Below are 15390 nucleotides of genomic sequence, written 5' to 3'. Positions count from 1 at the left end.
GTCACTCTATCAGTCATATTCAGCCGGTGTTCACAAACGCCCACATTTGATCAGAAATCTTAAACAGACACACGAGTGGTGTTACTTTTTCATTTATTTTAAGTTAATTTCAATGATTTTAAGCAATTTTAATGTCTCTGAAAAAGCATCTCATGACTTTTAGTTTGTTATTCATTCAAGCTGCTATGAAGATTGAGATTCACATTAGATCGCATTGACATTCATACATTATAAGTCTCAATAGTAGAAATATGTTCAATTATGACACTTTATTGATATGTTTCTATTTTTTCTTCAAAATATAAAAAGATAGATCATGAACATTCCATTGAAATATACTTTATACAGTTCTTGATGAGTTGTTCTTTGTTTTACAACATTTCAAAAATAAAATCCGGCATAAGTCACAACCAGATAATCCAGTGACCACCTCTTCGCCCCATTCACTCTCCTACTTAGACCGCAGTACAATGGACTAGTACTTAAGTCTGTTTTAGACAGTTTGATAGCTTCTAAAATGAATATGTCTTCATCTTTGGATGCATAATGATACTATGTACTGTTAGTTCAACGTATATTGGGTATGACTTTGTTTTAATCATTATATTTCTAATTAAAATAAGATATATGATATATGTTAGAAAAATGTAGTTAGTATGATAACATTGATAACAACTCTGTTATTATTAATTTGTAAAATAAAATATTTTTCAATTAGTGTGATTGCTAAGTTACTCTATGGAAAACCATAAAGCCACTACACATTGCAATCATCTAAACTGATGACAGAATATCTGTGTCTCAGGGAGCATACAGTAAGTGTCTATCAGTGGCATTCGTGGTGCAGATTGCATACCGTGTCCTCAACTTAAAAAAGAAAAACAGAAAAACATATTAAACATAAACGAGCATATAAAGAAAATGGTTACCACTGAGTATGTGTCATCCAAGGACCACATGACACTTTCCCAACACCTGCAGATGACATGTCCACATACATAATAGTCATTGTCACAACAGTTGCACCTCCTTACCATGTAAAGCAAATTTGTTCTTTTGGTTACGGTGAGTGTTTCTACATGAAATTTATAACATTTTTAACAGATTGTAAAAATAAAACAGACTTAGCACTCTCAACATTGTAACTCATTCTCTTCAAACGTGTCTAAATCAAATGGCAGTATTATGCATTGGAAAAGGAAAGACATCTTTTTCAGCCTGGCATTGGCAGAGCAGCCACAACGTAGAGAATGAAGGAAATAAAGACTGTAACCATGAAAAATAAAAAGAGGAAAAGACACTACTTGGCCATAAAAACAAAAACAGCTGGGTGAAGCACAAGGTTTTTGCAAGTGTGCGCACCATTGCAAGAAGTTTACCTCTGAAATATTCATAAACATCTTTGTGACCATCAAAGCCATGGTAGCTTAATGCCTTCCAAAATGGGAACTGAAATTGTGAGTTTTAAAAAGATACGGGACCAAAAAAGAAATTCCATGGACCATTTAATGCAAATAGACAAAAGTTCTAGACCCTGTAAAACCAGTGTAGACTCGACAGAATTTTTGAAGGACTTCTACAGTCTACATCACACCACTGAGTCTCATATTCTGGTGAGCCTCCAATGCAATGTACTAGGAATGGACAAAGAACCGTGCAGCTGCCTGAGCTAAGCCCTGGACCAGCAGGGCCTGAAACTCACTTGGAATACCAAGACAAGGATGAGGGGCTTAGAGAGCACTCAACAGTGACATTATTTTTTACTTATTACATCATTATCAATCTCCCCTTGGTGGACACTGGTATTTCTCACCCTTTTGTTCCCACTTTCTGACATCATTTTGGAAGCTCTGGGTCTTTTTGATTGGTACTCACATGACTGTGCTGTTTGCTGTAATAAGCTGCCAACTAGCCAGCTGGATGACGATAATCATGGTAAGTGACGAATGCAAAGACCTGACCATCTAAAAAAACGAAGACGAGCTACCTCTACACACTCATGCTGACACTGCGAGTGTGAGTAGTTTTCAGTTGCCTCTTGGAGGAAGACGTTTCTGCTCTACAACACGGCACAGTGTTTATAGTTATCAGGACTGGATTCATGACAAACAATGATAGGAGGCTAAGGGAATATGTCAAGACTCTGTTCCCCCCCTTGAGAGATTATCAAGTCATAATGCATGCGTTTTTACACATCACTGTGAGGTGTTCACATTATCGTCGTCTATATACTAGGATTTTTTTTTATCTTAGAAAGAAAATAGCAAAACACCTACATCCAAGCACATCATTGACACACCTGAGTCCTTAAAACCACACAAATTTTGGAATGGCAGTTGGTTCCATGCAAACCTGATATCTCCGACTATTTGCCAATATAGTATCTTTCGTACTGTTATTGGTCTTTATTGGATAACCTACACATCTACTCCCATGTTTCTATGAATGGAACAGAATTGCCTATCCTAGCAAAATCCTGCCATGGGTCATCCAAGGCCTTTATAAATCTCTAACACTGAGATTTTAAAGATACTCCAAGGACTCAAGGTTCTCCATTTGACCTGCTACAATCTTGTGACAACTACTGTATTATTGCCAAAGAAAAAAAGCAAACTATGAGTAGTATTCAAGCTGTCAAAGTTGTGGTATGGAGTGCTGCTGTTTTAGAACTGCTGCTGCTCTTGCTGCTGCTGCTACGTAAGTTGTGCAAATGAATCAAGGAGGAAAACATGGACCTAACAAAAAAACAAAGAACATCCCAGGAAAGAAAGCCTTTGCGCAGGTGCTATAGGCAAAGTCTTGAACGACCACTGTTGACTTAGAAGAGTTAAAAAATATACTGCTCAGTGCATTAGAAAATAAAACAGTGACAGAAAAGGTCAAAAACACTGGAATGACGAATGTAGGGCAGTAGTAGCAGAGAGATTTCATCAAACAAAACATAGTTCAGGGTGTACTTTGCAAACATACATGTTTCAATATTCACATTTTTTTAACTTTTCAAAACAAAATATAGCTCTTCTCTTTCATTATAATCTTTTTTAAAACATTAATTGCATATAACATTTTTTTTAATTAATTTTATATATATTTTTTTGTATCTCTAGCACCCTTGTCTTCAACTAAGGGCTTGCAGAAAAGACAGTCATGCAAAGTAGTCATGCTGGTAAACAAAGTTACAAAAATGCATTATCTTTTTTCTCCATTTGTTTATCTCATCGTCCATCCTCCATCATCCCCATGTCTTTGTAGGTGCAGTCTGTCATTGCTCATTGTCTTTCAGAAAACATTTTCTCAGTGCTTGTGGGGTAAACAGCTTTGCACACCCCTCATAACAGATTATTTTCTCTCCGTATTTTTATAGGACTTTGACTCCATTTCTTGATGCCAAATACTCAAATCACATTTGCATCTGACTCTATTTTTTCTGTCATTCTGGACTTTTTTTCTGCTCAGAAATCTCCTCCAAAGTAATGGAGAGTTGTGGATTTGTTTATCAAAATATAGATTTGTTCTCTTTGTACACTTCCGCGTTTGCTCTACTCTTGGTCCACGTCTTCTGGTTTAACTCTTCGCGTAAGGGTCCCCGAAATGGGCCATCTTTATCTTGACACTTGCCCGTGAAATCGTTCACATCAAGGGCAAGGGAGAGATGGGGCAGTATGAGTCCAGGGAGTGCTGTGCCTTGACTGGCAGTGACAGCCTTTGTGTTGAGGGAGAATATTTATCTGATTGGTCCCTTTCAAAATAACATTGAAATTACAACCACTGGAGAGTGAATTAAAAACAGTTCTTGTAGTGGTATGGTCTTATTTGTCATTCAGGAAGGCTGCTATCCCTTGATCGATGAGGACTTCACCTCTCTTTACTCCCCATGGCTGAATGCTGAGTCAGTCAGACATGGGAAATATTCTATATGTGCAAATCAGGATAGGGATAGTGGCAGTTTAATAAGTAAGTTCTATTGGGCAGTGAATTGTAGGGCAAGTATAAAACTCAACCTTAATGGAATATTTCCTCAATCTACAACACATTAAAGAAGGTCATTCAGCAAGTGCATGCTACAGGACCTTTGGGCAAGCCCATGTCAGTACATGAGAGATAAAGACAAGTCTTTTCTCACTATTTTGTTGCAGTGACTGTTTCAGGTGAGTATAAATGTACAGTAAATGCCATATGTGACATGTTTGAGCAGATGCTACATGTGCTTTGTTTACATGTGCTTCACACTTGGTATAGTTTGTAGTTTTTTTGATATCAGTGCTGTGAGGAGGGCAGTGTTTCAGTCAGATAAAAGTTAATGGAAGACATAGATTCAGTGGCAAACATACTATACACGTGCTAAGCTTGAACAAGGGACCATATGGGTGTAATATATATATATGTATACATATATACATATCAATATATATATATACACACAGGGTCCCCCAAATGGGCCATATATATGTATATATATTTATGAATATATATATAAAATATATGTGTGTGAATGCCAGGTGTTTTAATGAGTAAGACCAATCCTTTGTCTCTCGTGTACTCGTTTTTTGTTTTTGTTTTTTTAACTGGAAAAGAAACCCAAGAGGAAAATGACATCTAAAAGATCCCTTGAATGCATAAATTCCTCTCTCTGTGAACGGTTGATGAGTTAAGTCAAGTTATTTCCCAGCCAACAAATGCTACAATATGTTAGCAGAGATGCTACATTGTTCATTCAGTCCCGTTGAAGACGTGTTTTTTTTGTTTGTTTGTTTTGTTTTTTCAGAAACTCAAAGTTGCTCAGTTGTTCAGTACTGTAGACAGCACTGAGTTGGTCTTCATACAAGATGGCGAGTATTAGTGTCAGAGAGATGTCATCTGGAATGTGAACTAAGGGGTCCTTTTTTCTCCCAAAAGTGTGTAAGTGCAATGCTCAGTCAGTTTGCCAAAGGAAAGGAAAAGAAAAGGTCAGTCAGACAGCTGTAAAAAGTGTGGTTGGAGTTCCGAGAGGCTGCTTTGGTAACAATGTGAGGAGCAGACCATATGATTTTTTAATTCATGATTAACCTCTGGTCTCTCTTGTCACCCCAAAGATCTCCTTTAAACTGTCCATCCGTGTCACACCTGTCGTTATGTGGCTCCCGCCGCAAATTTGTGTTTACCGGTTATGGACTCTTCATTAGAGAGAGGGCGAATGCTAGAAACTTAACACTGTAAAGAAAAGAACAGAAAGCCATTAATATCAGGTCCACAGAGTTTGTGAAATAGCATGCACAGTAAAACGTTATAAACAAATGGATTAATTTATAAAAGTGCTTAACTGATATAAACCAGTCTTATTTGTAAAGTCATTGTTTTTCTTGTTCTCATATTCTGAATGTCAATAATAGGGACTTTTGTAATCCAGGTTATTAATTCTGTTAATATTATGTAGAATAGGAAAATAATCAAGGATTGCTATTACCTGTAAACTGCAGGTTAACAGAGTCAGAATGAGGTTCACACATTTAAACTGTAATGACATCTACAACAAGCTACAAAAAAAACAGTCTGTCTCATAGATATGTACAGACAGTAACTTTGCATATAACTTAAGTTCTGCAACTCTGCACATAAAAAATGAGTGTAGAGGTTGCTATTTTTAGTACATTCCTGTGAAGTCCCATTCTGACAAATTGCATTCTGCATTTGTGATGTTAGCCGGATCCCCTCCGTTGTGTCAAAGGAACAATGTCGCAAGGAGCCAAATATGGCAAACAGGATGGGTGGTGAGTGAAGACTGTGTCATTGCGGCTCGCACCACAGTTCTCTAGCAGTCACTGAATATATTACTCTGGGGTCTATGGTGAAATCACAGATGCAGAGTGCAAGTACAAAGTGGACGTATAGGAAGCAAACTAAAATGACAGCATTGCTGGGTGTGGTCCAGAGCTGCACAAGGAGATTAGTGAGATTTAAGTTGGGATAGATTTTGCTTATTATGGGCAGAGTTGCTGTACTTTTTTGTAATCACACATTTATAATTTATACTCAAGTATCAGTGACGATAAAAATGACAGCTGACATTATTAAAAAAACACAAACAATAGACTGAATGAAACTTGCTACCAGCCAACTGACCAACTTTGCAAAGTTGCACTTCAACTTTCAGTGAACACAGCAGTCATTGTTACATGAGTGAGTTATGCACCGAACATTTCAAAGCACAGAACATGTCAAAGTGAGCAGGATTAGGGAGACTCTAATCAGTTCTTCACTAGTCTGTGTAAGTGCGTGTGTGCAAACATTTTCATTTGAATGATATGTATACTTCACGGAAAAAGACATTTTTGACATTTTGACACATGGACACATAGAAACATACTGAATGCCATTTATGGAGGTTTTCACATCCACAAAAGTATTATTGGACTTCAGATTGTGAGATTGTGGCATTACTCCCAGACACAGTTTCAGGGGTTTAACACCTACCCTTAAGCTACACTTGAAAACACAGATACTAATTCCAGAAAATGCTTGTCAACAACACCACACTATGAAGTTCATTCATTTAACAAATCTAGCAAATTTTGTGATGCCATTAAACATCTTTCAAGAGATAAAACACTTCTGTTGTGGTCACACCAGCAAACATTAATGTACAATATAATTATCTATTGTTGATGCTGTATAAGCTCTTCCTGTGGGTCCTTCATCTCTTCATTTGACTTCCTTCTTCTATCAGTATCCAGTAGAAAGGCGCCAGACAAAAAAACCCAAACAAACCAAAAAATAAAAACACAGCACAGTAACTAGTAAAAGTCACTTTTGCAGTAAATGTAGCTTACAAGCTTACAATTACTGCTCAGTACATCTTAATTTAACCAAGACATTAAGTGAAGTCACTGAATTCTGTTAATATCAATAAAGTATTTTTTTTTAGATGTGTTAAATGCAGACATATAACCATTACTGTATATGACTCTCTCCTATTGTCAAGTGAGAGTTCCTATGTATGAATATAAATATAAATATATAAATTATCCACTATTGGACGGTAAAACAATATTATTTGTCTGGTCATAAATTACACTTTAATATCTTTTTCCTCAATTTAGTATAGTTATGTTTGCAGACATCTTCCACAGCCTTAGACTCATACTTTGTGTATTGCCCAAAAATACACAAAAACACAAAATACACAGTGCACAAAGTTGAAGGAGGATGAGATTCGTCGTTATTGCTTTGTTTTCTTTTTTTCATTTTGATAGATATTGCAATAATATTGTTATTGTGAAAAATCTGACATTGTGACAGCCTCATTTAGGATCTGATGTTTTGGGGACAAAATATGCAGTTCTGACTGTGTCTTTGTCTTATTCACTCATTTCCACACAACATAGCTACGAAGCTATAAACAGGGCATAAGTAAAATAAAACAACAAGAAATATCTTTAACATTACACAAATAACAAATACAGGTGTCTTTGACATTATTCCTATGTTCTTATATTGCTCCAGCACTTTACAAATGTAAATATTACTGCCTGATTTGTTTAAAGGGTGGTGTATGCATTATTTTAATCTGTACATTAGTTATAAATCTGATCCATAGGGCAAATTCGAGGAACAGTTTACCTAATTTTTCCGCTGTTGGGGATTGACATTGTTTGTTTTTTTCTGCTATGTCCAAGACTTTGAGATTTTATTCACTCATCATCCTCTTAATGGCCACTACAAGTTAGTCTAACTATCTTGTTATGCACAATAGTGACACACACAGGCGTTTAACTGAATTCACAGTTTCACTTCCACCCTTCTCAAAGCACAAAGTTCAGCTTCATTCTCTTCCTTTCTAGAAGGTTTTTACAGTACAGTTCTGCATATTTTCCCACAAAGCTGCACATTTATCAAACGTTTTTTGATACATTAGTCGTGATCACTGAAATATTCATACTCATTGTACGTTTATATCGATTAACATAAAGCACATGTACTCAAATCAGTTCTTATCAAAGCAAATACCGAACTTACACTCTGAACCTTCTTTCAAGCCATCATTACAGGTCACTGGATAATTACATAGATTTTAAAAAAAAACAAAAACCCTAATCATGTGATAACAGTAAAGCAAAAGATAATAAAAAAAAAAATGCAAACATACCTCAAAAGTATGTATTTATAACTGGAAACCAAATTTGTGCATGGGACTTTTAGGATTTTTTAGGGAAAGCCAAACATCACTTTACATGCATATGAGATCAGAATCAGTGGTTATGGAATTTCTTGCCCTCCCCTCATATGGTATACATACATAGGTTGTGGCTTTAATGTATATGTAGATACAGATATGTACATATTTAGTAAAAACCACTGACCTATTAAGCATTACATCAAAGGTCTAGCTAGTTAAATCTAACTTTAAGTTAAGCCTACATGGGCCTCATAGAGGCACTTACAACATACTGCCCTTTTCGTTTACTTAAACAATGGGTGCTTTGGAGGATTCTAGGTTATTTGCATTTGCCACAACTACTCGTTTCTCTTTTTACTCAACATATAGTCAGTCGATTCAGAGGCAATACAAACTGAATATAAACAAATACAGTACTCTTGTAGTGTTAATGTTAGGATAAGGTTGTGTGAGGTGTGGTACTCCCCTCATTCGATGTTAATCAGTTAAAGCATTCAAGCAAAACAATCCCCTGCAGACATTGTAAATGATGGATGGACATGTTCTTTTACTGTAACACAAATTTACATTCTACACAAAGTTGCATAACATCCGAAGTCAAAGCATCTGCAAACTATAACATCCACAATGGGGATGTTATAGATTGCGTAGACATTCTATGATAATACAGTACAGTAAGTGGGCACAAAAAAGGTTTAATGAGCACTGAGAAGCGATGTGAGCAAACCTTATAGTCCAAAAGATTTGCTTGTGTGGACTAAGAACATCTTTGAGCATGTGATCTAGACCAATCAGTGATTCATTTCACTTCACAAAAGACTTCTCTGCAGGATAAATTAATTGAAAAACCTATCCCAGAGTTTTCTTATCTTAACTGTACAAGTTCAGTTTGACATTTTACATCAAGTATCCATCAAAAATGCTTTCATTCACGGGAGAACTAAATCTCGGCATGCGGTTTCGGATATTTTCAGACAACACTAAAATGTTGTAATTTTCTGACATCATAATCATGAAGTGAATCAACCTAACACTACTTTGGTCTGAAAATATATGCGATGGCCTTCAAAACCAGCAACGGATGAAGCCAGGCAAGCATTACTTCTTACAGTGCCTGAATGTCAAAATCTATCCTAAGGCAGACACTAAAACATCATTCGACAACAGATTCAAGCAAAACATTCAAGTGATGTCACAGTTTTCATGTAAACACTGCATATCTAGGTTCACAAATATATGGGGTCTGGAAGCATGTGGATAGTAAGACTTCAAAACAAGTATGGAAATACTTTCCTTTTACAATTGTCTGTAAAAACTAGTTCTGAAGCATTTTGATTTTTTATTTTTTGCTCTCTTCAGTCTATGTTCCTGTTGGTTAAGAATCCTATGAACAATTTACAACATTGTATTCTTTTAATAGTTATTTTAGACAACCAGTGGCATTAAAATGTCATTTCTTGCCATGAAATACACAGTATTCATGAAAAAAATACAAAATCATTAAAAAACTAAAGCGATTTAAAATGACAGCCTGGACATCAAAAAGTCTATATACTGGCTTGAAATAAAACAAGAAAAATGGCTCGTGTCATCTGAATAACTTTTGTATATTTACAGCTGGTACAGCTAAATCAATGATAATGAGGAGATTGCCTGCTAAGTCTGTGCGTGTTTTAGATTAAAAATATATTTGTGTATTTACATATGTATGTGCACAGCATGTTTTCCAGCATTAAAGTAATGTTGCATGTTTATTGCATTTGTGAATGTGTCACTATTTTTAAATCTTTTTTTTTTTTTTTTTTGCTTTTGATTGAGATTGCTGAAGGTAAAATTATAGCGACAGCCCACCTAAACATGATGGTTTATTTGAAAGTATTAAAGAAAATGTCAAAAAAAAAAAACCTTCAAAGCATAAATGGTGAGGAAGAAATTAATTAGATTTAGAAAAAAGGAAGAGGCCAGTTTGATTAGGTGGTCCAAGGTTTTCATTGTATACTTGTTTTGTAATATCATCTGTTTCTGATGCCGAGACACAAGCTTCAAGAGTGAGCAAATTAACAATGATTGTTAGTAAAGTGCTTGCATTTGATTTAACTGTATAGTTAATTAAGTAGTAATCCATATCTGACATTGTACATTTGTTCTAGTTTTCTTGTTTATAAATACTTTGCATTTAAATTTCTATAAAACGTTTTAGACCTACAAGTGCATATTTCATTTATATCACTGTCCTGATTATACTTCAGGCCAACTCAGTAATTTGCTACCATAAAACAGAAGATTTTGCTCCTTTGCCAAAGGCCATTTCAGAATAACCAGTTAGCATGTGTTGAGCCAAGCAGTCCCACTTATATAGATATTTGAATGGTAAAATTTCTCACATATCGCCTTTCACTATAATTTGTTATCAAAAAGCTTAAAAAAAGACCTTGTGAATGTCTGCCTTACTGGTATAAGGATTTGGCTGACATGTGGGTAGATTTAAGGTTCAGATTTTGCTGTTATGTGGCGATTATGTGACAGTGCATTTGAAGGAATATTACAACGCAATGCAAAATGATCCAGTGGAACAATAAAATTATTGGGGAAATAAATTAGCGTTACAGGGAAGTAAATATGGAAAGCAATAAAATCTGATTTTTTTACGCTTTTTTTTCTTAAGTTAATCATAAGCATAAGTTTTAATTTTTTTTTCAAATCATTTAAAGTGTCTAATGAAACAATACTTTTCTTTGTGAGTGAGTATTGGCTTATGTATATTAGACATCTAGAATAACAACAATAGCAAGTGGATCAAGTGAATGTGCAAGCATCTAACAAAGGATTAGACAACAAGACAATGGTCGTATATATTGGCTCCTAACAGCAATATAATATAAGAACTATTATTTTCAAGAGACATGTTCACCCTCAGAATTAGATAGCTCTTTTGGTACAATAAAACACGTATTACTTTCATTTGTTTCTGATTTTGTTGACATCCCCTAACTTTGCTGTGTAAACTATCAGCATAAAGTGCCCAATGACGTCACAATAATGAAAATGAATTGAGTGTTAATTGAGACTTACATAGGATAAGTTTTTTTTCGACATTGTGGATTGCTTACGCGGCGCTGTGCTCACTCGCTATATATTTATTATATTATCTATATATTTTTCTTTGTCTTTGGCTAAATAAACTAAATTACACAATATGGACAAAAGTACTAAGCCACTTACGTATAACACTTACTGGAGCTGCTTGACTATGACTTGACCATTTTTGTCCTGATGTTAATACAAGAGGAGCTTTGGAGGTTATTGACCTTTATGTGTGACCCTGCTTTGTGACCACATTACAACAAAACAACTTACAGTTGATTATGGACTATCTTGGAGGGAAGACCTTTCACTGACTTGCTTATTGCAATGGTGGCATCCAATTACAGTATAACAGTTACATTTTTTAGAAGTGGAAAAAGTCTGTTGAATGAGAGGTGAAATGTCTTAAAAACTGTTTAAAAAATGTGAAGGATTTTATCCAGCTGTGACAATGGGACACCTGAAACACCTGAATTCAAAGATTAAGAGATGTGGCTCAGTAATTTTGTTCATAACATTTATCTTGTTCCATGATTATTTCACTGTATGAGTGTTAGGAGTCTAAGTTAGTTTTGTCCAGAAAGCGCAAAAATATTCATCTGAAAATGTAACTGAGCACATTTTTATAATACCTTCTTGATGCGTGGCACTATTTTATTCACTAAGCAGCCCCAATCAGTTTTACATTACTTGTAATTATTTAAATAACCATGTATCTTTAAAGCTAAATTTTGCATTTAACCCCACCTAACATGCTTCATAAACCATTTGATTCACAAGACGAGATCTCATTCTTTCTACATTCGAGTTCATTGTATGTTATTGCTATTGTATTTGCATGGCGTACAATGCAAATGGAGGCTTCAACGTAATTGGTCCATGGCTAATCTGCTGCATCTCTTATCAGCCAATCATTAACACAATTTCTGCTACAAAATGGAGGGGATGGGGGAACGACAGCGCCGCAGAGGTCCTGGAGCCTCATAGGTCTCAAACGGCGGGCTAGTAATAGGAGCGAGTCGCAGTGCTGACCCAGTCATTCCCGATATGTTATTAAGACTGCGAGATTTTTCATAGCCGGTTGCTTTAAGACAATAAATATAATAATAAATCAGTTTAATAAATTGTTTGTATTTTTTTTATGTCATGTGCGAATAAATGGAAAGAAAATCAGTGAAATGTTTACAGATAATATGAAAAATTCCCATATGCAGAATGTTTTTTATGAAGGTTTCATAGTTTTGAAACATGAACATGAGGTTGAAGATGTTAAAAGTAGGAATTAAAAAAAAGAACCACAAAAGTGAAGAGAAAAGAAAATGAAGGATATTAAATGAAAATTATAAAGACATATAAAGGACAGACAGACAGAGACAAGACAGACAAGACAAGACAAGAAAATGCGAGTTATGATATGCCTTGTGAACGGTAACGTCCGATGTTCAGGTAATTTGGACAACTATTTGGCCAAAACCGCACAGTTTACACAACCACAAATACTCTGATATCACTGATACAGGGAGTGCAGAATTATTAGGCAAATGAGTATTTTGTCCACACCATCCTCTGCATGCATGTTGTCTTACTCCAAGCTGTATAGGCTCGAAAGCCTACTACCAATTAAGCATATTAGGTGATGTGCATCTCTGTAATGAGAAGGGGTGTGGTCTAATGACATCAACACCGTATATCAGGTGTGCATAATTATTAGGCAACGTCCTTTCCTTTGGCAAAATGGGTCAAAAGAAGGACTTGACAGGCTCAGAAAAGTCAAAAATAGTGAGATATCTTGCAGAGGGATGCAGCAATCTCAAAATTGCAAAGCTTCTGAAGCGTGATCATCGAACAATCAAGCGTTTCATTCAAAATAGTCAACAGGGTCGCAAGAAGCGTGTGGAAAAACCAAGGCGCAAAATAACTGCCCATGAACTGAGAAAAGTCAAGCGTGCAGTTGCCAAGATGCCACTTGCCACCAGTTTGGCCATATTTCAGAGCTGCAACATCACTGGAGTGCCCAAAAGCACAAGGTGTGCAATACTCAGAGACATGGCCAAGGTAAGAAAGGCTGAAAGACGACCACCACTGAACAAGACACACAAGCTGAAACGTCAAGACTGGGCCAAGAAATATCTCAAGACTGATTTTTCTAAGGTTTTATGGACTGATGAAATGAGAGTGAGTCTTGATGGGCCAGATGGATGGGCCCGTGGCTGGATTGGTAAAGGGCAGAGAGCTCCAGTCCGACTCAGACGCCAGCAAGGTGGAGGTGGAGTACTGGTTTGGGCTGGTATCATCAAAGATGAGCTTGTGGGGCCTTTTCGGGTTGAGGATGGAGTCAAGCTCAACTCCCAGTCCTACTGCCACTTTCTGGAAGACACCTTCTTCAAGCAGTGGTACAGGAAGAAGTCTGCATCCTTCAAGAAAAACATGATTTTCATGCAGGACAATGCTCCATCACACGCTTCCAAGTACTCCACAGCGTGGCTGGCAAGAAAGGGTATAAAAGAAGAAAAACTAATGACATGGCCTCCTTGTTCACCTGATCTGAACCCCATTGAGAACCTGTGGTCCATCATCAAATGTGAGATTTACAAGGAGGGAAAACAGTACACCTCTCTGAACAGTGTCTGGGAGGCTGTGGTTGCTGCTGCACGCAATGTTGATGGTGAACAGATCAAAACACTGACAGAATCCATGGATGGCAGGCTTTTGAGTGTCCTTGCAAAGAAAGGTGGCTATATTGGTCGCTGATTTGTTTTTGTTTTGTTTTTGAATGTCAGAAATGTATATTTGTGAATGTGGAGATGTTATATTGGTTTCACTGGTAAAACTAAATCATTGAAATGGGTATATATTTGTTTTTTGTTAAGTTGCCTAATAATTATGCACAGTAATAGTCACCTGCACACACAGATATCCCCCTAAAATAGCTAAAACTAAAAACAATACAAAAATACAACTTGCCTAATAATTCTGCACTCCCTGTACATTGTAGTTGACCACATGAAGTTTATGTGGAATCATATCGTGCTTTGTCAGCAGCCCATTTTGTATTTACTTGGTATGAACTTGGTATAAACTTCAAATGGCCAAAACAAAAATGTCCTCTCAGCCACATTTAAATCACTTTGTACCCTCGGTAATCACATCCTACTGTGAGTGACTACTGAGTCACTTTCTATTTTGATTACAGTGGGAAATGTCACGTTACAAAGAAGTTCATTTAAAACTCTTTCCAGCTACAAAAGGACCTTTAAATTATAATGTGTGACACTTTGCATTTAGCTTAACAAATAACCAATTCATCTAAGAATGAGCACACTGGACTACGTTTCCTTTCCCACTGTATTTTTGGTCCAAAACACTTCGTGCATATATTGAGCCCTTCTTGTAGGAAGCAGCCACAAACAAGGTTGTGTTGTGCTCACAGTGTTGTTGCACCAGTTGTAGTGAAAGGCCCCATTGTTAGATAGCAGCTATCTGCTCTAACAATGACTGACTGACTTATAGTGAGTGGAGTTTTATACATTTACTAGCAATATGCTCATGTTAGCTGAAATGAATGTAATGCTCTAACACTGTGATGCTGGAGCAGAGTTTGTGGTTTCTGTACACTTAAGTTATGCATGTAAATTTTTGTCAAACTCCATCCACCATAAGGCTGCAGTCAGACAACAAAGAACACCCACTGATCCAGTGTGACACCCTTTGTGTCTTCCTGTTGCAATGGAAAAATATGACAACATTCAGGGTCAAAGTGGCCGATTCTACCACTCCAGATAACCAACCTTAAATCAAAGTATTTCTTTTTTTTTTACTCAAACACTTTCGTCAGATGGTACCTCAGTGACATATTAATGATGCATATTTGCATCATTAATATGTCACTGTGCTGGTCATCTTTGGCGTAACATACCACAAACACTTTTGAAAAGCTGCCTGGCAAATCTGGTGCTGCTTCATTCTCAAGTTAAGTTAGAGGAACGTTTTTCTCATACCACGCAAATGCATCAAGACAAACTGTCAGTTTACATCAAGTGGCAGCCATGTATAGAAAGACTGCTGACTGAGTACAACACGGGAGGAGAAAAAATAAACAAACCTGGTATGTTGTTGGAACTAAACAACGCTTGATAGTGTGCTTTCAGAGTGAG

At 36.4% G+C, this 15390-nt stretch overlaps 1 protein-coding gene across 3 annotated transcripts in view; it reads right to left on the bottom strand.

The window, feature by feature from the left end:
- Window positions 1–76: 76 nt before the first annotated feature.
- The window catches only part of LOC146381753 (voltage-gated potassium channel KCNC1-like), a 55401-nt gene continuing 40087 nt past the window's right edge, over window positions 77–15390 (bottom strand). For 2 of the 3 annotated variants that reach the window (XM_084937840.1, XM_084937841.1), the window contains one exon: window positions 77–5190. Coding sequence is in view for 2 of the 3 variants with exons in the window: in XM_084937841.1 (XP_084793967.1) it covers window positions 5177–5190 (14 nt within the window). In the remaining variant the exon portion in view is untranslated. Of the gene's footprint in view, window positions 12321–15390 lie in introns of all 3 variants that reach the window. The other variant, XM_084937839.1, reaches the window with a different exon arrangement.

Source organism: Perissodus microlepis, chromosome 8 (assembly GCF_051167445.1).
Source record: "Perissodus microlepis isolate ML-2025 ecotype Zambia chromosome 8, ASM5116744v1, whole genome shotgun sequence".
NCBI lineage: Eukaryota > Metazoa > Chordata > Actinopteri > Cichliformes > Cichlidae > Perissodus > Perissodus microlepis.
Note: the sequence above shows the minus strand (reverse complement) of the source record. Positions and strands in the feature narration are given on the sequence as shown.